Below are 27,806 nucleotides of genomic sequence, written 5' to 3'. Positions count from 1 at the left end.
AGGTGTATTGTGGCAGAATTGGTGCCGCTTGCTATGTTATTTAGATACGTTAAGAATTTGCACGTTAAGCAATAATGGAGACTTGCAAAAATATCACAGAAAAGTGATTTAAATTGATATGTAAAAGGACAGTTGCATATTTGATTCTTTGTGTTAGTCAAATCCCAAGGCTTGTTTCCTTTTTTTCTTTTTCTGTTTTTTTTTTTTTTTTTTTGTGGTTGTTGTTCATCATGACTAAGCCTTTGATCAGAATCAGTTCTTAATACACCATATGAGGTCCGAGAAAACCCATTAGGGGATTGGAGTGACCTTCTTAAGCGCCCGAAGTGCATTACAGTTATGGATTTCGTTCTTTTACAGACCTGCCGCAACCCCCAGTTGTGGTGGGAAATTTGACTCATTGTTCTGTTTTCTAAGTATTTCTGAGAGTAGCGTGATCCTAAATTTTTGATATCAGAACCTGTGGAGTTGTGTCGGGAGGGCAGGCGCTCTCCAAGTCATCAGAGAATGCAGCATCATGTTGCAGTTGAGCCTGGCAGCTGTGTGATGGTACCAAGTGGTGTGGTGGCATGGGACTGGTAGTGACCTCACTGCAGCGGCCTCTGTCATCTGTTGGGCGTGGTGCAGGCCTGTAATTCCAGCACTCAGGAGGCTGAGGCAGGATTGTGGGTTGCAGCCCAGCCTAGGTAACTTGATTTAGAGGAACCCCCGCCTTTGGAAATTTAAAATAAAAAAAAAAAAATAAAGCTGGGCGTGGTGGTGGACACTTATAATCCCAGCACTCAGGAGGCTGAGGCAGGAGGATCATGATGAGTTTCAGACCAACCTGGGCTACAAAGCAAGCTCAAGGCCAGCCTGAACTGCATAGTGAGACCCTGCCTCAAAAAGACCAAAAAAAAAAAAAAAAAAAAAAAAAAAGAAAAAAGAAAAAAGAAAAAAATCATTAAAAAGGACTGGGTATGTAGCTTATTCTAAAAGCCCTGGATTCGCTCCACAGTGCTAAAAACAAAAACAAAAACAAAAAAAACCAGAACAAAACAAAATCACCCAAAAGCAAATCCACAAAAACTCTACAATGCCCAGGATGATAAAAAGACACACACTGGGATCAGGATGGAGACTTACCCAGCGAAGGAGTGAAAGCCACTGGGGAAAGACACAGTATCTTAAATATTTCATAATAAAAACTACAGTTGTTTTATTGTTTACACTTTGAAAAGTTTATACAATCTAAGCACATTTTGTAATGCTGGAAAAAAGAAAAGGCAATACATAGCTTTCTTTTTTTTTTTTTTTTTTTGGTCTTTTTGCTTTTTATCGGTACCAGGGATCGAACTCACGACTGCCTGCTTGCAAGGCAGGCGCTTATGCCGCTGAGCTAAATCCCCAGCCCAATACATAGCTTTCTAAAGGGCTATAGGTGATCTGGAAAGATGATCATTTAAAAATGAATCTAGAAACACAAACATCAAAAGTTGAATGAGCTGGGCACTGTGGTTCATGCTTGTTATCCCAGAGCTTGGGAGGCTGAAGCAGGAGGATCAACAACTCAAGGCTAACCTGGGCAAGATCCTGTCTCGAAAAAGTTGAGTTGGGCTGTGGATATAGCTCAGTGGCACAGCATGTGCCTGCAAGCAAGAGGTTGTGAGTTTGACCCCCAGTACAAAAAAAAAAAAAGTTGAGTGAATGTAACTAGTTCTTAGGGGATGCCTGGAGTATCAGAAATCTGAGGAAGTCTGCTTCATGTTTCAGGCACAGAATAAAAATGATCAACCAAGCATGGCCTTAAGTGACTTTTGGGAACCCATTGAAGTGCAGGTACTGTACTGAGTGGCTGGAGATGTGGAGATACAAGAGCTGGCTGGTAGTCTGGCTTGGGCAGACCCAGCTGAGAGGTTAGAGACCTACCCACTCCTCAGACACCGAAAGGAAGAGCTAATGGAATTGGAAAGGTGTCAGGGATGGCTTTGGAGCTGTGGCCTGACAGGAGGAAATAAGGCCTGAGGCAAGCTGTAGTTGAGCTGTGTCAGTGGAGTTGGGGTCTGAGGGAAAGAGGAGGCTGGGAAAGGCCTCCTGCCATGTGTGTGTGTGTGTGTGTGTGTGTGGTTTGGTGGAGGTCACAACAGGAAGAAGCCGGTGGCATTTGAAAAGGCAGGGGCAGGGGCTGGGGCTGCAGGGTGTAGTTTGGTGGTAAAGCAGGGGTCTAGCCTGCACTGGGTGTTCTATCCCTCACCTGGCAAACAAAACAAAGCAAAGAAAAACAGAAAGGCAGCGAGCGGGCAGTAGCTTTGAACTGGGATGAGCTAGTTAGGAAGCCATTCACCCCAGGTGTGGCCCTGGAGCTGGGTTAGGGTAGCAACAGGAAGCACAGAGGAGCAGGTGGGTCGAGAGGTTTAGGGTCTGGTGGACTTGCCTTGATGTAAGGAAGGCGATGGTGGCAGGGACTCTAGATTTGTGTCTGTATCAGCCTGTGCCGCGGCCTGGGCCATCTCGCTCCTCTACAGAGGTTCTCATACCACCCTGTCTCCCTCTTCTGGCTGCTCTGGACCTCTCGGATCGCACACCTAGGCGTCTGCAGAGCTTGGGCGTCACTCAGCAGCCCTGCTCTGCCTGACTTTCTCTAGCACATCTCACTGCCTCATGCTGTGTGGTTTTGCTTTGTCAGCTTCCCACATTGTTGTCTTGTCTCCTCCAGCATCCTGGTGTCCACAGGGGGAGGACTCAGTGTCAGTGCTTGGCAGCCAGTGGGCGCTTTGTAAGTGTTTGCTGAAGAAATGCATCTGGAGTCCCTTCCTTGTCTTTAATTTGGTGACTCACTAGCTGGTGACACCCAGCAAGGTAGGGAAAATGGGAGGAGGAAAATGGTGTTTGCTTTTGGATATTATAGATGTGAAGTGGTTGTGGGAGAGCTGAGATGCGGGACTGGAGTCCAGATAGGGATTGAAGCCAGGTGTGGTGGCACAGACCTGTAATCCCAGGATTTGGGAGGCTGAGGCATGGGCATGATAAGTCTGTACCCCACCCTCGGCAATTTTGTGACCTTAGCAAGCCAAAAACAAAAAACAAAAACAAAAACAAAAGGATGGGTGCTAGAACGTAGTTTAGTTTATTTGAAATCGAGTCTCACTGAATTGCCCAAGTTGGGCTTGGATTTTTGATACTCCTGCCTTAGCCTCCAAAGTAGCAGGAGTTACAGGTGTGAGCAACTATGCCTGGTTTGTTTTAGTTTTAACTAATATTTGCGGACAGATGAAAACAGTATGAATCTGTGCTTTGCAGATATTGTTGGTGTGGTATCCACACTTAAAACAGTAACGTCAATATGTGAAAATCCATGAAACAAACAGTTTAGGCTGAGTTCTGTGCATATGTGAAGTAGATATTATTTCCTCAGTTGTGCTCTCACTTAACCTCAGTTTAAACCACAGATTGTTCCTTTCCTTTACTGCATAACCTAGACATTGGTGTCCAGCCCCTGTCCCCATAGGGCAGGCCATAGCGATGCAGCCCAGTACTGTCCCAGGTGAAGGAAGAGCTGCGACACCTCTATCTTCCTAGGGAGGGCAGGTTACCCCTGTGAGGTGAGTTCTTTTTTGAGTCAAGGTTTTATTAAGTCACTTTGTTACCCTGCCTGGCTTTGGGCTTGAACTTGTGTTCTTCCTCCTCAGAGTGCTGGATCATAGGTGTGTGCCAGTGTGCTGTCTAGACCCACATTAGAGGCCGCCTGTGATTCTGTCAGGATGATTTCCCTGCCGTAAGGTCCCCACTGACTTGGGACCATCATTACTTCTGTAAAATTCCCTTCCAGCAGTTTCCTGTCCAGAACAGTAGGAGGAAGAGATACCTACAACAGGAATGTTGGGTGAGAAAGGGCATCTTACTTCACAATTTTGTTGTATTCTCAAAGCCATTCATAAGCACTTTTCAGTTAACTTCAGGATGACAGCTTCTTTTTCTTTTCTTTTTTTTTTTGAATCTTTTATTTATTTATTTTTTTGTCTTTTTCGTTTTTATCTGTACCAGGGATCGAACTCACGACCGCACACTTGCAAGGCAGGCGCTTATGCCGCTGAGCTAAATCCCCAGCCCCCGAATCTTTTATTTTGAAGAGAAAAATAAAATTTCAAACAATAGTATATACATTGCATTTTTTTTTTTTTTTTTTTTTTGAGACAGGGTTTTGCTATGCAGTTCAGGCTGGCCTTGAGCGCTTACTTTGCAGCCCAGGCTGGTCTCAAACTTGAAAGGATCCTCCCACTTCAGCCTCCCGAGTGCTAGGATTACAGTCATGAGCTACCACGCCTGGCTCATACATTGCATTTTATACATATATGTACGCACATACTGTTTTTTTTTTTCACCACTATACTAACAAGGGACATACTGTTTATATATACATATTGTTTCTTTCAGCTTCTCACAATAGTGAGACAATTCAATGTTTGCCTATGTGTGTCTGATTTAAGGGTGACAGTTTCTGAATACATACAGAAAATATTTTCTAAAATTTAAACACTAAAATTTGAAGTTCCTTGGTTCACAAACAGTTCATTCCTTGGTTCTGAGCCACATTTGTATTTGTGTGGGGGAAGGTGGCCGTGGTCCCATTCATCACCTGATGTGGGGTTTGCAAACCAAAATGAAATTTTGCCCAGTGTTTCTGTTTGTGAACCACACTGTTTGCAGATGAAAGTATTTGTGAACCAAGGCTCCACGTAGGTCACTTGGCCAGTTTGACTTTTTCATTTTTACCAGGACCGGGGATCAAACTCACGACTGCCTGCTTGCAAGGCAGGCACTTATGCCACTGAGCTAAATCCCCAGCCCCTCATTGGCCAGTTTGACTTATAACAAGACACAGCTCAGGGAGTGGGGAATGCAGCTCAGTGGTACAGTGCTTCCCTAGCAAGTGGGAGGTCTTGAGTTTGATTCCTAGTATTGAAAAAAGAAGAAGAGGAAGAAGAAAAAGATACATCCCAGAAAGTACTTTTGGGCCTCTCGTCAGTCGTTAATATAACCAGAGGTTTGTTTTCCTACCCTGGAATTTCATATAAATAATGTTATATACCGCGTAGTTTTGCATCCAGCTTTTTTGTCCAGCACCCTGTTGAAATACACTCACGTTGGTGTGTGCGTTCCCAGTATTTCCCTGCCCAGGACTGTTCTGCTATGTGAATCTGTAGCAGGGCCGCTCCTCCTCTGCAAGGTTGGATGGCCCTGTACATTTCCTTGGAGTTGCTCAGAGGATAGAGATGATTAACTTTTTTTTTTTTTTTTTTTTTTGTCTTTTTTGTTTTTATCGGTATCAGGGATCGAACTCACGACTGCCTGCTTACAAGGCAGGCGCTTATGCGGCTGAGCTAAATCCCCAGCCCCTGAGATGATTAACTTTTAAAAGGGCTGTCCATTTGCCAGAGCGGTTGTGCATTTTATGTGCCCTCCAGCTGTTGCTCCACAGCCTCTGCAGCCTGTGTCATCTTGGTTGATTTGGTCCTGTGAATGTATGGTGAGCACTTACGTGCTTGTTGGCCTTTTGTGTGTCTACTTTTGGGAGGTATCTGTACAAGGCTGTTGCCCGTTAGAGCTTCTGGGTTAGCCCTCAGTGCCATCTGTGTGTTCAGATGAAGCAGCCCAAGGGGCTCAGCAGCCATGGCTGCCTCACATGAACCCTCAGCCTCAAGAGTCAGGAGCCTTCTTGAGTCCTGTTGGGCTGGTCTGGTGGCTTAGTGATGGCGTGCTCGCCTGGTGTTTAGGAGGCTCTGGGTTTGGCCAAAATTCCAAACGAAATGAAACAAAATAAATCTCTTATTTATAAATGTAAACTCTTATAAATGTAAACTAAGAAAAAATTGAGTTATCTTTTTATCATTGAGGGTAGGACAGTTTTTTTTACATATGTTGGAGGCAAGTCCTTTGCCAGCTGTGTGTATCGCAAGTATTTTCTCTTACCTAATCTGTCAAACTTTTTTTTTGTTTTGTTGGACATGCCTTTTAATAAGTCATCAGTTTAAATTTGTTTAGTAGTTTTAGATTTTGACGACGTCTAGCCTGTCATTTTTTTCCTTTGATAGTTCCTGCTTTCTGTTGTCTTAGCTGCTTATGCTTTTGAATAATTAAGGAGTGCACACTCTTGAGGGAGACTCCTTAGAGGGTGAGGAGTGTCACAGCTATGCCTTTGAGAACTGATTTGTATTTTAAAGAGAAAAACAGTAAAAACAATGAAACAAAATTTCCAAAAAAGATAATAGAGTAACAATGGTTAATATATTGCATATTGTCTTACAGTAGTTGCTCAAAAAACTGCTTTTTAAAAATGTTTTATATAACTGCCTTTATTAGGAAAGAAAACTATTTCATTGACATGCATAGACTTAGTCTTTTCTGCGTTTGACCCAGAACTCCTCTCTTGGCCCAGGTCCCGCAGCAGCCCTCTGCCTCCTCTGGGCATGAGGTCACACTCCGCTGCCATTCCTTTTTCCTTGCTTACCCAGGAGACTTCTGTGATAGAGGTGTTTGCGTCCTTAGGGCTGACTCGTGCTTGTTTTATGAAAACACACACTTGCCTGCATTTCATGTAGTCCTCCTCGTTGTGTTTTGCCTCTGAAGTTGCCGTTGCCTCACAGGAGAGGGTGTGTGGTCCTGTGGCAGTGACGGGGGCCCGCTGCCCACCTGCGGAAGCAGCTAAGAGCTGGTCCCAGGAGCCGCCTTCTTTCATCAGGTGCATTTCTATGTGTGCTCCGCGGGAAGACTATACCTGGAGGTGGGTGGGGAAGGTAGGTGCTCACAGAGCTGGGACAGGAAGGAGTGGGAGTGGCTGGCTGGGGTCCAGATGGTGCTGGCCTTCCGAGCAGGCTGGGGAGAAGCACTCGAGGGAGTCTGACCTCCTGGCCCTGGTCCTGTGGACAGCAGAATCTGGAATCTCTTGAAGGCAAAGGATACTTTTGTTCTATCCAGTGGTGTGTGGTGTTTACTAGGGAAACACGGTCACAATAACTGCTGTTGTTATGCAAATGTGTTCAATATTTCTTTTTTTTTGGTGGGTTTTTGACTAGCAAAGATTGCTCTTTTCAGTTCATCTCTGGGATGCAAGTTTGGTAGAGGAGATAAAAGGCTTTAGTTTAAATTAGATTAGATTAGAGGAAGAGATTAAACAAGGTTCTCTGTGGCAGGCAGAAATGCTGAGTCAGTCAGTACTTTCTGCTCTTGTACGGGCTCTCTAGGGAAGCTGTGCAGATGAACCTGGTGCCCAGGGTACAGAGTGTGCTCTGTCTTTCTGTCTCTAGCTCGGGGACGAAAGATAGCTAAGTAAGAGCTCTAACACCGAGCAAGACTTGCAGCCCTGCAGTGCTCCTGGTGTGTGTAATATTCTATAGATGGATTTATGATTTTGAGATGTGCTCTCACATGGCCTTGAACTCACTAGTGGCCCAGGAGGGCTCCAAACTCAGTGACCTTCCTGCCTTAGTCTCCCAAATGCTAGGATTAGTCACTAGGCCTAGCTTTTATGGTGTTTTTTCCTATTAGTGCATATTTGCAGCACATAATGATTACATTTGTTGTGGGGAGTTGGTACATGTACATAGAACATCTTAATTTTGTTTTTCATCTACCCCTCTCATCCCTCCCTGCTCTGTCCAACTTTTGGTTTCCTTCTCATTTGCAAAAGCTGTGTTTCTTTTTCTTCTTCTCATCCCCTTTCCCTCTCCATTCTTCTCCACTCCATCTCTTGTTCCATTTCCCATTTTAAAAAGATCTCTCTACTTCCTGTTGTCTTACCTTTTATTTTGTTCTTTATTCTGCTTTGGGTTTCTCTTATAAGGGAATCCATGCATTATTTAAGCTTGTGTGTCTTATTTCACCAATGTTATGGTCTTTTTTTTTTTTTTTGTCTTTTTTTGAGACAGGGTCTCACTATGCAGTTCAGATTGGCTTTGAACTCACTTCGTAGCCCAGGCTGGTCTTGAACTTGCAACGATCCTCCTGCCTCAGCCTCCCCAGTGGTGGAATTACAGGCATGTCCCGCCATGCCCAGCTGTAATGTTATGGTCTTGAGTTGCATCCATTTACTTTTTAATGCCTCAAGCTTAGCTTTCTTTGTCGCAAAGTAGTATTCCATTGTGTATAATCACATTTTCTTTATCCCTTCATCTATTGGTGGACATATAGGCCGTTTCCAAGACTTACCTATTATAAATTGTGCTGCTGATGGATGTATCACTCTGTATGACTTTAACTCTTTTGGGAAAATATCTAAAAGGGCAAGTGATTTCTATAGTGGCTATATTAGTTTACATTCTTACTTACTCCCAGCCTTGCAGTTTTGTTTTTCTTTTTTTTGTCTTTTCTTTTTTATCGGTACCAGGGATTGAACTCACAACCACGCACTTGCAAGGCAAGCGCTTATGCCACTGAGCTAAATCCCCAGCCCCTGTTTTTCTTTCTTTTTTTTTTAATCTTTTTGAGACAAGGTCTCTCTATGCAGATCAGGCTGGCCTTGAGCTCACTTTGTAGCCCAGGTTGGTCTCAAACTCATAAAGATCCTCCTGCCTCAGCCTCCCAAGTGCTGGGATTACAGGCATGCGCCACCACGTTCAGCGGTGTTATTTCTTGATGATGGTCATTCTTGTCAGACATTATCTCAGTGTTGGTTTAATTTGCATTTTTCTAGTGACCGGCAATGTTGACATTTTTAAATGTTTTTATTAATTATTTGTCCTTCTGAGAAGTATCTATTCATTTTTGTGCCATTTTTTGATTGGGTCTTTTGTTTTAGGGGGCTAGTTTTTTGAGTTCTTTGTATATTCTATTTTTTCCCATTCTGTAGATTGTCTGATTCTATTAGTTGTTTCTTTTGTTGTGCAAACTTTTTTTTTTAATTTTGATATGATCCCACATCAAATTAGTCTCAGTATTATTTCTTGTGCCCTTGAGTTCTATTCAGAAAGTCCTTGCCTGTGCCTGTGACTTGAAGTTTTTTCTATTTTATCTTCCAGGAGAATGTTTCTGGTTTAACATTTAGATCCTTAATCCATTTTGGTCTTTGTTTTGTCTGTGATGTAATGTATGGGTCTAGACTCAGCCTGCTGCTTGTAGATACCCAATTTTCCCAGCACTGGGGGTCTTGTCTGCAGTATACATTTTTGTTCCCTTTTGTTAAAGATCAGCTGGTTGAGGGGCTGGGGATTTAGCTCAGTGGCATAAGTGCCTGCCTTGCAAGCAGGCAGTTGTGAGTTCAATCCCCGGAATCCATAAAAAGGAAAAAGACAAAAAAAAAAAAAAAAAGATCAGATAGTTGTATGTGCCTGGGGTTGTTTTTACTTCCTCTGTGCTGTTCCACTGAGTCACCCCTGTTTTGTGACAAAACCATGCTGTTTTTAATCACTGTAGCTTTGTAATATAATTCCAGATTTGGGATTTTGATGCTTCTTGCTTTGCTTTTGTTACCTAGGATTGTTTTGCTTTTTTGGTTTCATATGAATTTCTTTTTCTGTTCTTTTTTTTGAGATAGGATCTTGCTATCTAGTACAGGCTGGTCTTGAACTCGCAGCAATCCTCCTGCCTCAGCCTTCTGAGTGCTGGGATTACAGATGTGCATCATCATACCCAGCTCAATATAAATTTTTTTTTTTTGTCTTTTTCCTTTTCATTGGTACAAGGGATCGAACTCACGACTGCCTGCTTCCAAGGCAGGTGCTTATGCCGCTGAGCTAAATCCCCAGCCCCAACTCAATATAAATTTTAGGATTATTTTCTCTAGATCTGTGAGGAATGTCATTGATATTTTGGTTGGAATTTATTAAATGTATATATCAATTTTAGAAGTATGACCATCTTGACGATGTTGATTCTGCCTGTCCAAGAGCGTTGTACAGCTGTTTTCCAATGTCTTCTCTGGCTTCCTTTTTCAGAGTGATGTAATTTTTGTTGTACATGTCTTTTACTTCCTTGGTTAAGTTAATCCCTAGGTTTTAATTTTATTGTATCTTTAATTTTTTTTAGTGGTACTGGAAACTGAACCAGGGAGCACTGAGCTAGATGTCTGGCCCTTTTTTATTTTTGAGACAGAGTTTTGCCAAGTTTCCCTGGCCTGAAATTTGTGATCCTCTTGTCTTAATTTCCAGAGAAGCTGGAATTACAGATGTTTGAAGATTCTAGTCTGTGACTCCAGTCTCTAGAATCCAAACTACTGTGGTTTATGTGCCTAGTAAAGAATCCGGTGGTTGGTGTAGTGGTGCATGCTGTGATCCCGATATCAGGTGACAGGCCGTGTGTTGCTGGAGTACAGGAGTTGGAGGTCAACCTGTACAGCATAATGAGACCTCATCTCAAAAGGCAAAACCAGCTAGGTGTGGTGGCTCAGGCCTGTAATCCCAGCACTCGGGAGGCTGAAGTGGGAGGATTGTTGCAAGTTCAAGACCAGCTGGGCTACAAAGTGAGCTCAAGGCCAGCCTGAACTGCATAGTGAGACCCTGTCTCAAAAAAACAAAACAAGGAGCTGGGATTTAGCTCAGTGGCATAAGCACCTGCCTTGCAAGCAGGCAGTCGTGAGTTCAATCCCCGGTACCCGAAAAAAGAAAAGAAAAAACAAAACAAAACAAAACAAAAAAAGGCAAAACCAAACAGAAAATGCAGTGTGCTCAATGGTTCTGTTTCTGGCAGAGTATTAGGTTGCTCTATTTTTAGTGTGGCCAAAGTGTCTTTTCTGTATCTGAGAGTTGATGAAAAGCTGAATCTGGGCTACAAAGTGATGCAAAGCTGAATCTCATGGCCAGGACCGGGAAAGAGAACCAACAACACCTAGGTGGTGGTGTGAGCGCTCCCGTGGCCAGAGCTGGAACAGTATGCTGTGCAAACTAAATGAGATCTTTTAGCCAGGCGCAGTGCTACATGCCTGTTAACCCAGCACTCCCAGAGGCTGACGCGAGGAGCTGGCGAGTTTGAGGCCAGCCTGGGTACATAGTGAGTTGAACTGTTTTTCCCTCATGGTGAACTGTCAGGATCACAGTGCGCGTGTCTGTGTGCACGCCTCTGCTTGCATGTGTACATCTTACACCACCTGCTGTAATCACTGCAGTGATGGGACACTTGGTTTGGGAGCTTGGACTCAATTTTTGTCTGGGTAGCTGACGTGCATGTGAATTCAGCTAGCTGTCTCTGCTTCTGTGCTGCAAGGGGGAATTACAGCGATTTTTTTTTTTAAATGATTGTTGACTAAACTACCTGGAAATCTTATTATCACCTCAATAAAGCAGTATATTTGTGAGAATGATCCCAAAACTAAATTGCTGAAGATGAGAAATCTTTCTCTTTCTGGTTTTTTTTTCAGTAGTGCTGGGGGTTGACCCTGGGCCTGGCATGTGCTAACAGCACCCCACCACTGAGCTACCTAGCACCTTGAATTCCTAGTATTCTATTGTGTGTATACTTTTCTGATTTGTTTGTAGCAAGTAAGACTTTTTTTTTGTCTTTTTGAGACAGGGTCTCTCTGTGCAGTTTGGGTAGGCCTTGAGCTCACTTTGTAGCCCAGGCTGGTCTTGACCTCCCAAGGATCCTCCTGCTTCACCCTTTCCCGATTGCTGGGATTACAGAAGTGAGCCACCACACCTGGCTTTTTTTTTTTTTTTTTTTTTTTTTTTTTTTGTATTATTTGCGTGTAGGAAAGCTTTTAAATTTTAATTTATACATTGTTTTGGATTTTTTTTTTTTTTTTTTTTGGTCTTTTTTGAGGCAGGGTTTCACTACACGTTTTGGGCTGGCCTTAAACTTGCAGCGATCCTCCTGCCTCAGCCTCCCAAGCAGGGGAATTACAGATGAGCGCCACCATGCCCGGCTTGTTTTGTTTTGTTTTGTTTTGAGATTGGGTCTTCTTGTGTAGCTCAGGCTGGTCTCAAACTCACTGTGTAGCCCAAGCTGACCTCAAACTCAAAACCATCCCCCTGCCTCAGCCTCCTTAGAATTAGGCATAAGCCACGACATCTGGTTTTAGGTTCAAATTTGAACATATGAATTTGAGGGATGTGTCACTTAGTTTTCACTCTAACAATGACATAAGTAAGACACTTAACTTACAAATGTGCTCACAGTGTTGGGGCTTTGGTCCATGGTCTGTGGTCTGGTGGTCCTGTGTGTGGGTCTGTGGCAGGGTAGCCACAGGGTGAGCTTTTCACTCCATATATGGGTGGGCGGCCAGCCCTGTCAGTTGTTGGAGTCCTCTCCTAGGCCCCACCTCTTAAGGTGTTGCTGCTTCCTCCTGTTGCCCAGCTTGGGCGATTCCTCTAACACATGGCCTTTGGGGGACATTAAGATGCTAAATGGAGGTGGGGCTTGGTAGGGCACACCTGTAATCCTAGCACTTGGGAGGCTGAGGGTGGAAGATAAGGCCACCCTGGGTTACACAGTGAGATCCTTTCTCAGAAGTACCCCCCGCCCCACCCTGAGTTCTAACTGTGTAGGGGGATTATACATTCAGTCTATCACACTGACCTTGACAGCTTTGAGCAATGTTGGTCAGGACTTCTGTATTGTGTGCTGCAGTGTTTTTGTCTGCTGTTTTCTCATGGCTAGGCCAGGATTACAGGTTTGGTAGGGTAGAAGATAGTCCAATTTTATTTTGTTTTTTTGTTTAAGATGGGGTCTTGTTGTGTAGCCCAGGCTGGCCTTGAACTCATTTTGTAGCCCAGATTGCCCTTGAACTCACAGCAATCCTCTTGTCTCAGCCTCCTGAATGCTGGGATTACAGGCATGCATCACCATGTCCAACCCTGAGTCCAATTTAATTTAATTTAACTTAATTAGTTTACTTTTTGGTACTGGGAATTGAACTGAAGACCTAGTGCTTGTCAGGCAGTTGCTGTGCCACTGAGCTATATCCTTGGCCCTTTGAGTTCAATTTTAGACTCTAATATCATTCTACTGTGAAATGAACCAGAGCACCGTGGGGAAGTGGCCAATCGTAGTTTGGCAGGAAAATGGAAGGTAAACCTGGGGCTGCCTGTAGCACTGGGAGATGGAGACACAAAAGACCCAGTGGGTGGGGATGCACCTGAAGACAGGGACTAGGGGTAGCCTGGCAGCAGAGCCTTTGTCCCGCTTATGCAAAGCTGAATCTCATGGCCAGGACCGGGAAAGAGAACCAACAACGCCTAGGAGGTGGTGTGAGCGCTCCCGTGGCCAGAGCTGGAACAGTATGCTGTGCAAACTAAATGAGATCTTTTAGCCAGGCGCAGTGCTACATGCCTGTTAACCCAGCACTCCCAGAGGCTGATGCGAGGAGCTGCGAGTTTGAGGCCAGCCTGGGTACATAGTGAGTTGAACACCAGCATGGAGTGTCTTTAAAAACAAACAAAAAAGCACTAAGGTGTTTTAAATAATTAGCAATTAGGTATAACCTAAACTATAAAATAAATATCCCTAAATCCACACCAATATAAATGATTAAATAAATGAGGCTGGAGGCAGAGGAGAAGAATGTGCTGGACAGCACATTCCAGGCAGTGGCAGCGACTCCCTAGTCCTGGGTCCCATGACCTCTCCTCCCACCCTGTGTGTGCTGCCATAGTGATGCAGCATGGCACCCACAGGCACCACCGGGCCCTACGCTGTGAGTCCTGTGGTGGCACTCACCCTGGGTGTCAGGATGAGAAGGGCATATGTGCATCGCTTCAGGTTTTGTAAGTTTTGGATTTCCTCACTCTGTCTCCCCAAAATAACACTTCCTGCTTCTTCTAAGTGAAAGTATGATTTCTTTTTTTTTTTTCTTTTTGAGACAGGATCTCTCTATGCAGTTCAGGCTAGCCTTGAACTCACTTTGTAGCCTAGGCTGGTCTGAACTCAAAACGATCCTCCTGCCTCAGTCTCCCAAGTGCTGGGATCACAGGTGTAAGCCACCATGCCTGGCTGAAAGTATGATTTTTTTTTTTCCCATAATTACCATGGAGTCTCACTAACACTAATTTGATCCCTGATGGCTTTTGTTACTAGTGTCCTGCCTCAGATACATAGGCCCTATTCTCTGTGCCTGCCTCAGTGATGAGGCTGTTAGGCCACTTAGGCCACTTAGTATTCATGTCCTTGTGGCCCTCCCTGCCCAGCTGAGGTGAGTAACAAATGGTGATTACTTTTTGGGTAAGCCCTTTTGCTGTCTTTGGAAAGCTTCGTTTCTGCTTCCTTGCTGCATGGAGTTGGCACTCGCTCAGCCTTGGGGTCTGTATCAGGCCCTGGTGCAACCCTGCCTGCCTCTGCTGCTCAGTGCCTCCTGCACTGTGTGTGTCCCTGAGTCCTCTTCCTGGACCATCCCTTTGTTCTGGGTGAACGTGTTTTCCGGTGGGCTGAGAAGGATGCTCTAGAGCTAACGGTTTTGGAACTCTGGTATGAAAATATTATGTACTTATAGCTGATTGAGAGCTTGGCTGGCTCTGGAATTCTAAACTAAAGATAGTTTCCTTTCAGAATTTCAGAGGCTAAAGCTGTGCCTTTTGCTTCTTGAGAAGCCATATGACCTGTTTTCCCTTCTTGCAGGAGCAGCGAGGGCATCTTTTGTCACCATTGCATTTGTGTTTTCTCCTGCACCTATGTCTAGAATAACACCTGGCATAGAGTAGGGCTCATGACACACTAATGGCTTGAGCAGACAGATGTTTCTATCCGACTGGTCAGGCTTTGCAGAGATTCCTCTCTTCTTTTTTTTTTTTTTTTTTTTTTTTGTCTTTTTCCTTTTTATCGGTACCAGGGATCGAACTCACGACTGCCTGCTTGCAAAGCAGGCCCTTATGCCGCTGAGCTAAATCCCCAGCCCCTCCTCCCTTCTTTTTGGAGCCAGACCTGGCTGCTGGCCCTTGATAGACCTCAGGTCCTGGTTGGGGGTGTGAAATCTAGCAAAATACTGAGCCTTGTCTTTATACCAGAGAAACTGGATTGGAGCCGGGCCCCATACACACGTGGACTAGGGGCCTCTGGTGTGGGTGAAGGACAAAGGAAGTTGAGAGTTTTCTTGGGAAGAGAAAAGGTACTGCCCTTGTGGCAGGGTGGTGGCTTTGGTTTCCACTAGCTCTGTGGATTGGGCCCTGAGACAGGCAGCTGTCCTGTGGTCCCTGTTGACTCGTTCCTGCGAGCCCTGCATCCCTGTGTGGCCACACCACCCAGTCCACCCAGGACTCAGCCCATGCAGTGGTCCTTTTGGACCTGACAATATTCACGGGGTCTTCCCACTTCTCAGTTCCTGCTGTGTCTGTGCTCTGCTGCCCATGGTGCACATGGACCTGCTGCCGGACACTGTGCCAACGTCCACCCTGAGCTTATCAGTCCCTGTCAGGGAGTTTGCCTCCTCTAGTCACCAGTGTGTTAGAGCGAGTGTGACTGGCTCTTGTCGTGAACGACAAGGCAGTGTTAGTGGGTGCTGAGTGGTGTGCTACTTTGCATGCTACTTTTGCAGAGAGGTAAATCAGCTGAATGTGCCAGTTAATATTTTGTCTGGTGCTTTTGAGGATGAGCTGTCTATTAGGCATTGTGATTCCTTTTCAGTTATTGTAGAGGTACTAACCCTGCCTGTCTAGTAGGATTTTGATGAATTCGTAATACATTTATGGTGCAGTTATCATGCTGGTCTGAACTGTTAGGTCCTATTTGGATTCAGGTATGAGCTTTAATGATTTTTTAAAATTAAGGTCTTTTCTTATTTGTTCATTTATAATTTCCTGTGTTTCTAAAGGGTAGGTAAGCCCTCTGAGAGGAGACAGACTCCCTTACTCTGGAGGTATAGTATGTAAAAATCATATCTATTTTTATTTCAAATGGCATTTAATTTTTTCTTTCCATTGTGAGGATGAAATCCAGGGCCTTGTTCATGTTAGGTAAGTACTACACTGTGGTACTGGGCAGTATCCTCAGCCAAAACTGTTTTAGTTTGGGTTACAGAGCGCTACAGATATCATTTGATCAGAGGGCAAGTGTGCAGCCAGGCAGACAGGTTCTTGTCATTTCTAGGTTTTGTCTTTAGAGTATGATGTGAGTGAGGTAACTTCGGGGATATGAAAACTGTGTACATTAAAAATAAAACTCTGAATTGTGGCCAGGTGTGGTGTCAGATGCCTGTAATCCCAGCACTTGGGAGGCTGAGGCAGGAGGATCAGTACGGGTTCTGTTCCAGCCTGGGCTACACAGTGAGCTCAAGGCCAGTGAGACCTTGTCTCAAAAACAAATAGATGAACAATAAAAGAAAGAAAGAAAACCTAGGAAAAATTACAAAGACTGAGTCACAATTAAAATGGAGATAAGTAAGCTGGGCATGGTGGCTCAGGCCTGTAATCTGTAATCCCAGCACTCGGGAGGCTGAGGTGGGAGGATAGTTGCAAGTTCGAGACCAGCCTTGGCTACAAAGTGAACTCAAGGCCAGCCTGAACTGCATGGCGAGACCCCATCTCAAAAAAGACCAAAAAAAGGGGGCTGGGGATTTAACTCAGTGGCTTAAGTGCCTGCCTTGCAAGCAGGCAGTCGTGAGTTTGATCCCCGGTACTGGTAAAAACGAAAAAAACAAACAAACAAAAAAAGACCAAAAAAAAAATGGAGATAAGTTCTAAACTTAGAATTAAATAAAAGTTGTTTTAGGATTATTTCCCTTCATTATTTTAAGTACTGACTTTTAGACTGCAGATTCAGCTTAGAAGGTGCTGTCTTCCTGGGTCCTGAGATGTGGCCTTGAGCCCCCAGAGCGTCACTGTGGAGCAGTGTTCTCCAGAGGTCTGAACTTGAGAGTTCTTGTGTTTTGGGCATTAGATCGTCAGGTTCTACAGGAGATTTTACACTGAATTCTTATGCCCTCACAGAGCAAATCATGGTCCTTTTTCTACTGAGTGTGGTGATAGAATGCCTGGCATACCAGCACTCCCAGCACTGGGGAGGCAGAAGCCTGGAAATTGTGAATTCAAGGGATCCTGTCTCACAAAAGCAAAATGAAACAAAACCAACCAGACATGTTTGGCACATGCCTGTTCCCCAGCACTCTGGGAGGCCGAGACAGGAGGATTGAGACCAGCCTGGGCAACTTAATGATACAGTGAGACCTGTCTCAAAAAAAAAAAAAAAAAAAAAAAGTACTGGGAATGTAGTTTAGTTCAAAGGCCCTTGGTTCAATTCCCAGAACCACAAAATCCCAAACAAAACAACCTCCAAAATGCTGTGGTCAATTAGAATAAACGGGGACCAGGTATCTTGTGTCACTTGGAGAAGAGGGCATAGAGCGTCCTTTCTCCCTTTCCTCCTTCCCTCTTCCTTCCTTTTGGGGGGGGGGGATATTGGAGATAGAACCTAGGGAGTGCTAAGCTACATCCCCAGTCTTTTTTGCTTTTATTTGGAGACAGAGTCTGTCTTTGTTACTTTCTTGTTGCTGGGGCAAAATATCTGATACCCACAGGTTAAAGGAGGAGAGTTTTGCTTTGTTTCACAGTTTGTAGAGGTTTCAGTCCACAGCTGGCTGGCTCTAAGGGAGGCTCTAAGCGTGGCAGAGAGAAACTGCTCATGGCATGGCAGCAGGAAGCAGAGAGATCACAGGAGGAGGGTCACATGTCCTGCCAGGCCACGCCTACAGGGATGCACCTCTTCCCGCCGCTTTCACCTCCCAATGTCATATCCAGCTATAGCCTGTCAGTGACGAGTCTCATGCACCCATGATCCTGAAACCTCCTAAAAGACCCACCTGTGAGTACATGAGGCTTTGGAGGGACACCAAGATATATAACCATAACAGGGCCTCAGTAAATTGCCCAGGGGGACCTGGGACTTGGGACTGTCTTACCTCAACTGCAGCTGGGATCACAGGTGTGCACCACTGTGCTTGAATGGCCAGCATGGGGAAATGTGTGATCTGCAGGACAGTCCAGGTAAGGGAGTAGTGTCAGTGGCCCTTGGCATCTGAGAGAGCAAGGCTCTGGCCATCACGGGACAGGTGCGAGAGGATGCGCGGCCTCTGAGGCTGCTTCCCTTGGTCGCTGAGGAATCTCTGGGTGTAGTTGTGGCTAATTTCTAGTTCCACCAATGCATCTGGGGCTATGCACACTAAGAACTGGAAAGGAGTGTGAACAGTGTGGCTTTTGGGCTCACAAGTGTGAGTTGACTTAGACTTTTAGTTTTACTTCTCAGAAATTACTTAACCTTACTTTAACCTTTGAGATCAGTTTGTGTACTTTTGAATTCTTCACTGTGATGGGCTGCAGAAAAACCCCTTTCATTAAGAAATGTGTTTACTTTCTGCAGCATGATACATTTGTTATTTTAAGTGTATTCTTTTTTTTTTTTTTTAAAGCCAGTCAAATTTAGCAGTGGGGGGGTGGTATACCAACTTTAGTGACACTAATGTTAATAAGTTCTGATAACCCACTGCCATCGGACCAGCCTTAAGTGTATTCTTGTCAGTCTTTTAGTTTTCTGATATTGCTTTTATTCTGTATCCATTTAAACCTTTGTTTTTTTTTTTTTTTTTTTTTTGAGTTCTTCTTTTTTCAAAAACACTTTTAGGCCTGGGAATGTAGGTCAGAGGTAGACCATTGCTTACTTAGTGTGTTTGAGGACCTGGGTTCCATCTCCAGCACCACAAACACTCCCAATTCTTTTAATTAATCTGGAATTTAGTGTATAGTGAGGCTAGGAGTACTACCTTTCTCTTCTTCTTTTTTTTCTTCTCTCTCTGTGTCTGTCTGTGTCTCTTTGAGATGAGGACACACTAGATTGGCTAGACTGGCCTTAAACTCCTGATATTAAACAGTCTCTCTTCCTTAGTTTCTCAGCAATGCGACCACAAGTGTACCATGCCTGACTTCGCAGATTCTTTTTTAAGAGCAAGCAGCAAGGGGCTGGGGATTTAGCTCAGCGGCATAAGTGTCTGCTTGGAAGTGCGTGGTTGTGAGTTCGATCCCTGGTACCAGTAAAAACAAGCAAAAAAAAAAAAAGAGTAAGCAGCAAAACTGCCTTAAGGGGCTGGGGATGTAGTTCAGCTGGGTGGTGCCTGCCTGGCAAGCGCAAGGCCCTAAGTTCAAGTGCTGGTACCAAAAAAACAAATGAAAAAACCAAAAGTGCCTTAAGGACCTGTTTTTTTTTTTTTCCTTTGCTTCTTTCAAATGTATTCCTTGTTCTTGTAGATCTTTAGCGTTTTAGCAAGGGTGACTGACAGTTGTCAACTAGTGTTCTATGTTTCTTTCTTTTTTTTTTTTTGGTACCATGGATTGAACTCGTGACCTTGCACTAAATCCCCATCCTGTTTTATGTTTCTTTTTTTGAAGGATATATATATATTTTTTTGTCTTTTTCCTTTTTTATCGGTACCAGGGATCGAACTCACGACTGCTTGCTTGCAAGGCAGGCGCTTATGCCACTGAGCTAAATCTCCAGCCCCAAGAATTGAATATATTTATTGAGAGAAAGAAAGCTTCTGTCTGAACAGAGACAGAAGGGGGTCCTGAACGGGTTGCCCTATTTTATGTTCCTTTCTTTTTTTTTTTTTTAACTTTTTATCTGTACCGGGGATCGAACTCACGACTGCCTGCTTCCAAAGGCAGGTGCTTATGCCGCTGAGCTAAACCCCCAGCCCCTATGTTTTTTTCTTAAGGAGTTCAAATTTATTTCTTTCTGGTGTGTGTGTGTGTGTGTGTGTGTGTGTGTGCACGTGTGTACACATGCATGCATGTATGTAGTGCTGGGAATGGAACCTAAGGTCTAATGCATACCTAGGCAAGTGCTATAGTGCTGTACTGAGCTACACCTCCGTCCCTAGTTTCTTTAAATAACTTAAGTGGACTTTTTATTCAGGTCGCATCTATTGGTGATTAAGTCTATAAAAATTTTTTGGGGAGGGCCTGGGATTTAGCTCAATGGCATAAGTGCCTGCCTGGTAAGCATGAGGTTGTGAGTTCAATCCCTGGTATAAAAAAAAAATTTTTTTTTCCATGTAAGTCATACCTTTGATGGTTGTCACCTGGGAAAGAGAATACATGTTGTATCCATTGGCTGTGGCTTCCTGGGTTTTTGTCTATTGACTGTCTTGTTGCATAACTCTGCCTCTCTCATACAAGTCTGGCTCTTTTTTATTCTTACTTGTCCTTGTATGTCTCCACTGAGTTATTATTACTATTATTATTATTTTTTTTTTTCCTTCTTGCATGACCACTTCCTAAGGCTTTGTCTGCTTAAATATATTATTGAGAATTTTGTATGAGCTTTACCATTGCTGGGACACAATATCCATCGTCTTCAAATTAAACGAGGTTTTATTTGGCTCATGGTGTCAGGCAGAAACATCGTGGTAGAAGGGCCTGGTGGAGCAAAAGTGCTTTATTCATGGAACTGGGAAGCAGAGCAGGGGAACAGAGGTACAGTAGAAGGAGCTGGGGACCATGTGTAGTCCCCAAGGTCACACCTCCGTGACCTACCCAGATACACTCATAAGTGTGCTTTAGTAAGCTCTTGGGATTTCAACCCAATTAGGCTGACACAATTAAGGTGAAAACCATCACAGATTTAGTGTTCTTTTTGCCTTTCACTGAGTAAAGCTTGCAAACACTAAGACTGTTCCCTGGGGCTGTGTATTTTGGGAGTACCATTTGAATGTTATGCCGCTCTTAATCTTTGGCATTAATTCTAGTTGTTGTTCTTAAAAATAATTTAAAAAGGGGGCTGGGGATTTAGCTCAGCGGTATAAGTGCCTGCCTTGCAAGCAGGCAGTCGTGAGTTCGATCCCTGGTACCGATAAAAAGGAAAAAAGACAAAAAAAAAAAAAAACAAAAACAAACAAACAAACAAAAAAAAATAATTTAAAAAACATAAACCCAAAAAGCAATTAAATGGGTGTACAAAGGAAAAATAGGAACACTTACAGAATTTAATATTTAAGATCACAAATTATAATTCTGTGTATTTATTATTTACCTATAAAATGTAATTTAAAAGCATTTACAAATGTTGACTGTCCAGCAGTGTGACAGAAGTGAAGCCGTTGACAAGATGTCTAATTCTTTTCCTTCTGCATTCTAGAATGTATGACAACATGTCCACGATGGTGTACATAAAGGAAGACAAGTTGGAGAAGCTCACACAGGATGAAATCATCTCTAAGACAAAGCAAGTGATCCAGGGGCTGGAGGCGCTGAAGAATGAGCACAACTCCATCTTGCAGAGTCTGCTGGAGACGCTCAAGTGCTTGAAGAAGGATGACGAGAGCAACCTGGTGGAGGAGAAGTCCAACATGATCCGGAAGTCCCTGGAGATGCTGGAGCTCGGCCTGAGCGAGGCGCAGGTGGGTGGCAGCGGCTCAGGCCAGGCCCTGCGACAGACAGCATGGGCCTGGAGAACAGCATCTGACCTGAGAGGAGTGGCCATTCCTCTACAAGCTGTGTCTTTACCTAATTGGTCTTGGAGTTGAGCCTGTCAGAATGTTTCAAATTTATTATTATGTTTCTTTACCTTTTCAATTTTGGTTTTTTGAGACAGAATCTCTCTATACAGTTCAGGCTATCCTTAAACTCACTATGTAGCCAAGGCTGACCTCAAACACATGGTGATCCTCCTGCCTCAGCCTCCTGAGTATGGGCTTATGGGTGTGTGCCATCATGCTTGCCACATGTATTATTATTTTTGTGGTACTGGGGATTGAACCCAGAGCTTTTGAATTTATTTATTTTATTTTTTATTTTTCCAGTACTGGGGATTAAACTCATGACCTCGCGCTTGCTAGGCAGACGCTTACGTTGCTGAGCTAAATCCCCAGCCCTTTAAAAAAATTTTTATCAGTACTGGGGATCAAACTCACGACCACCTGCTTGCAAGGCAGGTGCTTATGCCGCTGAGCTAAATCCCCAGCCCCTAAAATTTTTTTTTTAAGAACCCAGAGCCCTTGGATTGAGTTACATCACTAGCTTTTTTTTTTTTTTTTGGTACCAGAAATCAAAGTCAGGACCTTGTGCTTGCCAGGCAGGCACTGATGCTGCTAAGCTATATACCTGGTCCTACCAGCACTTTTAAACTAATTAATTTTACCTATTTAAAATTTTAAGTCAAAATGTTATTTAGAGGGTCTTGCTAAGTTGTCCAAACTGGGCTTGAATTTGTGATCCTCTGTTTCAGCCTCTTGAATAGTTGGGATTACAGGGTAATGCCAGTGTGCCCAGCTTGAATTTTCAGTAGAGGTCCACTGTGTATCATTTAGGGTTGAATTTGCCGCCCCCTCCAAACTGAGCTACAAGGTAGCTGTTCTAGCTGTGGGGCTGCCAGGTCATCAGGGCTCCCAGACTCCTGCCTCTCTGCACTGCATGCTAGGAGCATTTTAGGGCCCAGGGAGGGCATCCCTTGCGGCAGCCACAGGGTTGTGCTGGGACTGGAGAAAGGAGTGCTGCTGTCTAGGGTTTCACTACCAGGAGAGCCATTCTGGCCCCAACTGGGGACGCTGGAGGAAGGGGTTTGAGGGACATGTGGTGGCGGTGGCGGCTCCATGGTTCCCAGGGTCCAGCTGTTTTAATGTTTCTGACTTGTTTGATGTAGAGAGGAAAACAGTGGAAATGTCTGGGTCTTGGCTCCCCTGGTCACTTCTGGCTCTGCCAACAAATCTTAGGTCAAATTCAGTCCCACAGAGACTTGGCTTCTTGCTTCCTGCTCATGCAGCGAGTGGAGGAGGTAGAGAAAGAGCCGCTGTGCCAGTTTGCTTTTGGAGAGGAAGTGAGCCCTGGGACCCCCTTTCAGGGCTCTTCATGTCAGCCACGTCCAGGCAGTGGTAGTAGACCTTTAACACTGCTTGGGTTTGTAGGCCTTCCTACTCCCAAGCTCTGCGTTGGCAGGTGTGGTGAAGGTGGGCTTCCTTTTTGGGCTTGGCAAATGATGGGTTTTACAAGATAAGGAAGCAAAACCCTGCTGTGCCGAGCTTCTGTTTGACATGTGGGGGTGGGAAAGAGTTCCAGTGTCCTGAGAAGGGAGGACAGAGCGACAGTGTGTGCAGAGAAGTGCTGAAGCTGGCTGGCTTCCACTCTCCCACCCTCAGGAGCTGCCACGTTCCCCACCAGGGAGCTGCAGGCTGTGGCCGTGCTGGGGTCTCCTTCCCTCACTTCCTGTGGTTAAGGTGGCATGTCTGCCCTTCTGATGAGGCCACTGCCCCTGCCTGCCAGCCTCCTGTGACACATGTGTGCATATATATTTCATGCAAAGAGCGTGTGGAAAGTTAGATAGAAACCGGCATGTCATGAGTGTGGCCAGGTTCACTGCTTGTCCTAGGGGTGCCCTCTCGTGGAAAGAAGAGGTGCTTTTTGTGGATGTCCTAGGTGCGAGCAGCCTGTGGTGGAGAGGTGAAGGCAGGATGGATTGTAGGTTGTCTATGCGTGTGTGTAAGCTGGTGCCTTTCTTGCGGATTCTGCAGTTAAAACATCTCTCTGTCCAGGTAATGATGGCTCTGTCAAATCACCTGAACGCCGTTGAGTCGGAGAAGCAGAAACTACGAGCTCAAGTCCGCCGTCTATGCCAAGAGAACCAGTGGCTGCGGGATGAGCTGGCCAACACTCAGCAGAAGTTACAGAAGAGCGAGCAGTCGGTGGCGCAGCTGGAGGAGGAGAAGAAGCACCTAGAGTTCATGAACCAGCTGAAGAAGTATGATGACGACATTTCCCCCTCGGTGAGTGCCTGTAGCGGCTGAAGTGCTCACTCACGCTGCCCTCTGGCCAGCCAGTCTGCACGGGACCTGGCAGTTCTGCGCGCTGTGTGCTCTCCTGCGTGTCCCCAGAGTAGTGGTCTGGACATGGGAAGGTGCTTCGTGAACGCAGGACTCTCCAGCCCATCCCAGGGGCTGCACCCTCGAGTGCCCTCTGTGTCTGTGCTGCACAGAGTGGCTGCCCTGCTGGGTCCCTGGCCTGGTCCCTTGCTGCATCTCCTGGCACCTGTGGGCTCAACTGTCTTGCTTTGTGCTCTCCTGCCCTTGGGCAGCATCTGGTTGTCCTGTCTCTCTCGTGTCTCTTTGGCATCCCTTGCTTGCTTCCCTTTCTGCTGCTAAAGTGTTGGGGGTCTTCAGGGGTCTTGGCTGTTCTTTCTCTATGGGGTTTTCTGGGTTATTCATCCTCATCTCAATTGTTTTTCACCCATCATGTTCTTTTTTTTTTGTCTTTTTGAGACAGGGTCTTGCTATGCAGTTCAGGCTGGCCTTGAGCTCACTTTGTAGCCTAGGCTGGTCTTGAACCTGCAATGATCCTCCTGCCTCAGCCTCCTCCTGTCTCAGCCTCCCGAGTGCTGGGATTATAGGCGTGAGCCACCATGCCTAGCCATCATGTTTTTTTTTTTTTTTTTTGTCTTTTTGCTTTTTATCGGTACCGGGATTGAACTCACAACTGCCTGCTTGCAAGGCAGGCAATTATGCCGCTGAGCTAAATCCCCAGCCCCCCATCATGTATTTTTTAATTCCATTAGTTTGTCTGCCTATCTTCTCCCTTCTGTCCTCCCATTCATTCTCTGTCTCTCTCTTTATGTCTCTGTCTCTGTCTCTGTCTGTCTCTCTGTGTTTCTCTTTCTTGTACTGGGGTCTGAATCCAGGGCCATCTCACTGAGCCAAATGTCAGGCTTTGTTTGATTTTTTTATTTTGAGGCAGGGTCTTGCTAAGTTGCCCAGGCTACACTCAAACTTATGGTTTTCCTGCCTCAGACCCCTGAGTGCTGGGATTACAGGTTTGCACCCCTGCTGTTTGCTTTTTTAAAAAATTGTAAAATTTTAGAGTAATTTTAGATGGACAGAAAAACAGAAGTGAAGATAGTTCCTGTGTACCCTTCACCCTATTCTCCCTAATAGTAACATCTTACATAGTTGTAGAACCTTTCCCAGAATTAAGAAGTTTGACATTGTCATGTTACCATTAATTGAAGCAGACTCTTGGGCTTTGCCAGTCCTCCCAGGAGAGTCCACCTCCTGTCCCTGGCTCCACAGTCAGCTCAGGCACATGCACAGGTGCATTCTGTGCCCAGTGCAGTCCCCTCTGTGCCTCTGGTCTGAAGCCCTTTGCAGTGGCCGTTTGTGGTCTTATTCCTGGGCCACTGTAGGCAGTGGCTTGGCCCCTCATTTTCTCTCAGTGCCAGAGCTCGAGGTCTGGTTGAAGGCGGGACCAGCAGTGTTGGTGCTGGTGAGGGCACTGTGCTGACCTGCAGGTGGCCACCCTCATGCTGTGCCCCACGTGGTGGGGAGAGAGCCCTCTGCATTCACTGTCCAGAGGACCTGAGGACCGTCATGAGGTTCCACCCTCTGATTTTCTAACCCATATCCACTCTGAAGCCCTGTCTTCAAGTAGCATCCCGTGGGAGCCATGTCAGTGGGCACCGTGGCAGGGTGGCACTGGCAGTTACCAGGCTCCTGTGTTACCAGGCTCCTGTGTTGCCTCAAGTGGCCTCCACGTCAGGTGGCACCTGATGTTCTGACGTGGGTCACTGTTGGGTGAGAGTACTTGGATGTGTTGGTGCCAGCCAGTGGGTCACAAGCGACACTGGGCAGAAGAGCTGACTTCACAAATTCAGAGCCTTTTTAAGCTATTTATTTGGTTTTTCCTCGTATTTATTCATTTTCCAGTATTGAAAATTGAACTTAGAGATTTCCCACTGAGCTATAGCCCAATGATCCCACCCCCCTTTTTTAATTTTAAAGCCAGGTCTTCCTAAATAAGTTATAAATTGCCCAGTCTGGATTCAGCTGTGCAGTCCTCCTGTCTCAACCTTGCAGAGTGCTGGGATTTTTTTTTTCTTTATTTTAAAGGGGATAAAATTAAACACAACAAAACAGAACAAAATAGGACATAAGAAAGCAATGTAAGAGATATAAATTTCAAAGCTAGATGACCTGGGATCTTCACTATCTATCATACTGTCTCTTATTTTCTTCCAAATAGTTATGCATGTCTTCGCATACAGAGAATTCATACAAAACAACATACTATAGAACTGACCTGAACAGAAGGAGGAAGCAGACAATAGGGAAGTCACTAATGGCCATCATAGAGTCTCTCGTTGTCTTCAAAATAGCTGTCCATACTTTCATGTATATTGAAGTTCAACAAAACAAAACAGGCAGTGTGGGAGGGGTTGCTTGGTTTCCTGGTGCTCCAGGTCCCAGGATAGAGTGGGTCCCAGTAAATGCCCGAGACTCCCGTCCTGGACCGCCAGAGCCTGCCACGCTCATAGCTGCTCATGGCATCAGGGGTGTGGGGTGGGGTGGTGGTGGTGGTGGTGGTGGTGGTGTGGGGTGGGGGGGGTATGGGGGTGGGAGGTGTGGGGGGGTTTGCTTCAAGCTGTTTCTTTCTAATTTACCATCTCACTGCCCATGTTCTGAAATGGTCAACAGGCCATAGTAAGACAACTCTTTAGGTTCCTGCTTAAAACCAACAGCGTCAGGGAGCTGCCGGTCTTGATGCAGCGCCAGAGAGTGCTGGGATTATAGGCGTGTGCTATCATCTAAGATTTTTATTTTGAAAAAAAGCATCTGATTTGGAGAAAGCCTCAGGCCTTGAGACTAACTCTGCCTCCTCCTGAGCACTTCTTTCCACTCCTGGCTCTGAGGCATGTGGGGCACTTCTCCCCTCCCTCCACTGGGCCTGCCTCCCTGGAGGAGTCTCCATGCAGCCCAGGCTGGGCCATGGCAGGAATTCACTGCCCACTCCCCTCCACAGTCTAGATCCTCACCATGTCTCAGCAGTGTCCTTCACAGTGGCTGTCTTCACTTTCTGGAGAGTCAATTCAGATTGCGTACTACACCCTGCGGTCCCTTTTCTTTTGCACTTTATCACATTGGTATCTTTTTTTTTTTTGGTACCAGGGATCGAACTCATGACCTCATGTTGCCACTCTGAGCTAAACACTGGTGTCTCTGATGAACACAGGCTGGCTACTCCAGCCATCATTTTGCAATTTGGGTTTGAGTTCGGATCATGTGGGATTATTCTAAAACGATGTGTATGTGGCATGGTAGTGCACACCTGTAGTCCCAGTATTCTGGGAGGCTGAGGCAGGGGCATTTTAAATTCAAGCCAGCGTAGGCAACTTAGTGACTTGGTGAGACCTTGTATCAAAATAAAAAATAAAAACAGGTTGAGAATGTAACGTAGTGAGAAGGCCCTGCGTCCACTCATTACTGGGGGAAAAATGTACATTTACGATTGTCCCCGTGGAGGCAGAGTATTCCTTATCCCTCGACCATGCTGGCCTCTTAGCTGGCTGAGCTGTTTGTTTCCTGCACTGCGTTATCCCTGTTTTTACCCCTTGCACCAAGCAGTAGTCTTTGGGAGGCGCACATTACAGTGTGGTGGCACTTTGGGGGTTCTAGCTATTCATGGGGCTCCTGCAGTGGAGGCGTTGTGGCAGGGCACTATCCCCCTTTTCTGTGACAATCAGAAGTGCACTGAAATAAGATTTTACTTCAAACAAGGCACAGTGTGAGGGTTTGGTTGCGGCCTGCATTCTGGGTTTACACATTGAGGGCTCTCATTTAGTGAGGGCTTCATTACTTTATTAAACTGGTAGAGAAGCCACATGGGACATCCTACACTCGATCTTACAAACTAGCAATCTTTTCTAAGACTTCAAGTTAGAGTGAGCTTGATGTTAAGGATTTGCAGCCAGGATGTGCAGGATGGAAGATGCTCTGGGTCTCTTTTGTAGGAGGACAAAGACACTGATTCTGCCAAAGAGCCCTTGGATGACCTGTTCCCAAATGACGAGGATGACCCAGGCCAAGGAAGTGAGTGCAGTGCTGTTTGCTGTCGCTTGCTCTCTGAGGATGGGGATTTGTTTGTCACACTTAGTGGGAGCTTTGGCGCAGA

The 27,806-nt window shown here is 45.3% G+C and overlaps 1 protein-coding gene and 1 non-coding gene across 8 annotated transcripts in view; one reads left to right on the top strand and one right to left on the bottom strand.

Moving 5' to 3' along the window:
• Window positions 1-27,806, top strand: part of Klc1 (kinesin light chain 1) — a 49,684-nt gene that overhangs the window by 728 nt on the left and 21,150 nt on the right. For all 7 annotated transcript variants that reach the window (XM_013144957.3, XM_013144955.3, XM_013144958.3 and 4 more), the window contains exons 2-4: window positions 21,016-21,277; window positions 23,405-23,635; window positions 27,646-27,724. In XM_013144957.3, coding sequence (XP_013000411.1) covers window positions 21,017-21,277; window positions 23,405-23,635; window positions 27,646-27,724 — 571 coding nt within the window. In that variant the 5' untranslated portion in view covers window position 21,016. The remainder of the gene's footprint in view (window positions 1-21,015; window positions 21,278-23,404; window positions 23,636-27,645; window positions 27,725-27,806) is intronic.
• LOC111754936 (small nucleolar RNA SNORA2/SNORA34 family) lies at window positions 26,278-26,410 on the bottom strand. Its single transcript, XR_002789603.1, has one exon. It is a non-coding gene; the product is annotated as a small nucleolar RNA SNORA2/SNORA34 family (small nucleolar RNA).

This window comes from Cavia porcellus, unplaced genomic scaffold (genome assembly GCF_034190915.1).
Source record: "Cavia porcellus strain 051 isolate PalLab524CR breed Dunkin Hartley unplaced genomic scaffold, mCavPor4.1 scaffold_31, whole genome shotgun sequence".
Classification (NCBI taxonomy): domain Eukaryota; kingdom Metazoa; phylum Chordata; class Mammalia; order Rodentia; family Caviidae; genus Cavia; species Cavia porcellus.
This window is presented reverse-complemented; position numbering and strand designations above follow the sequence as displayed.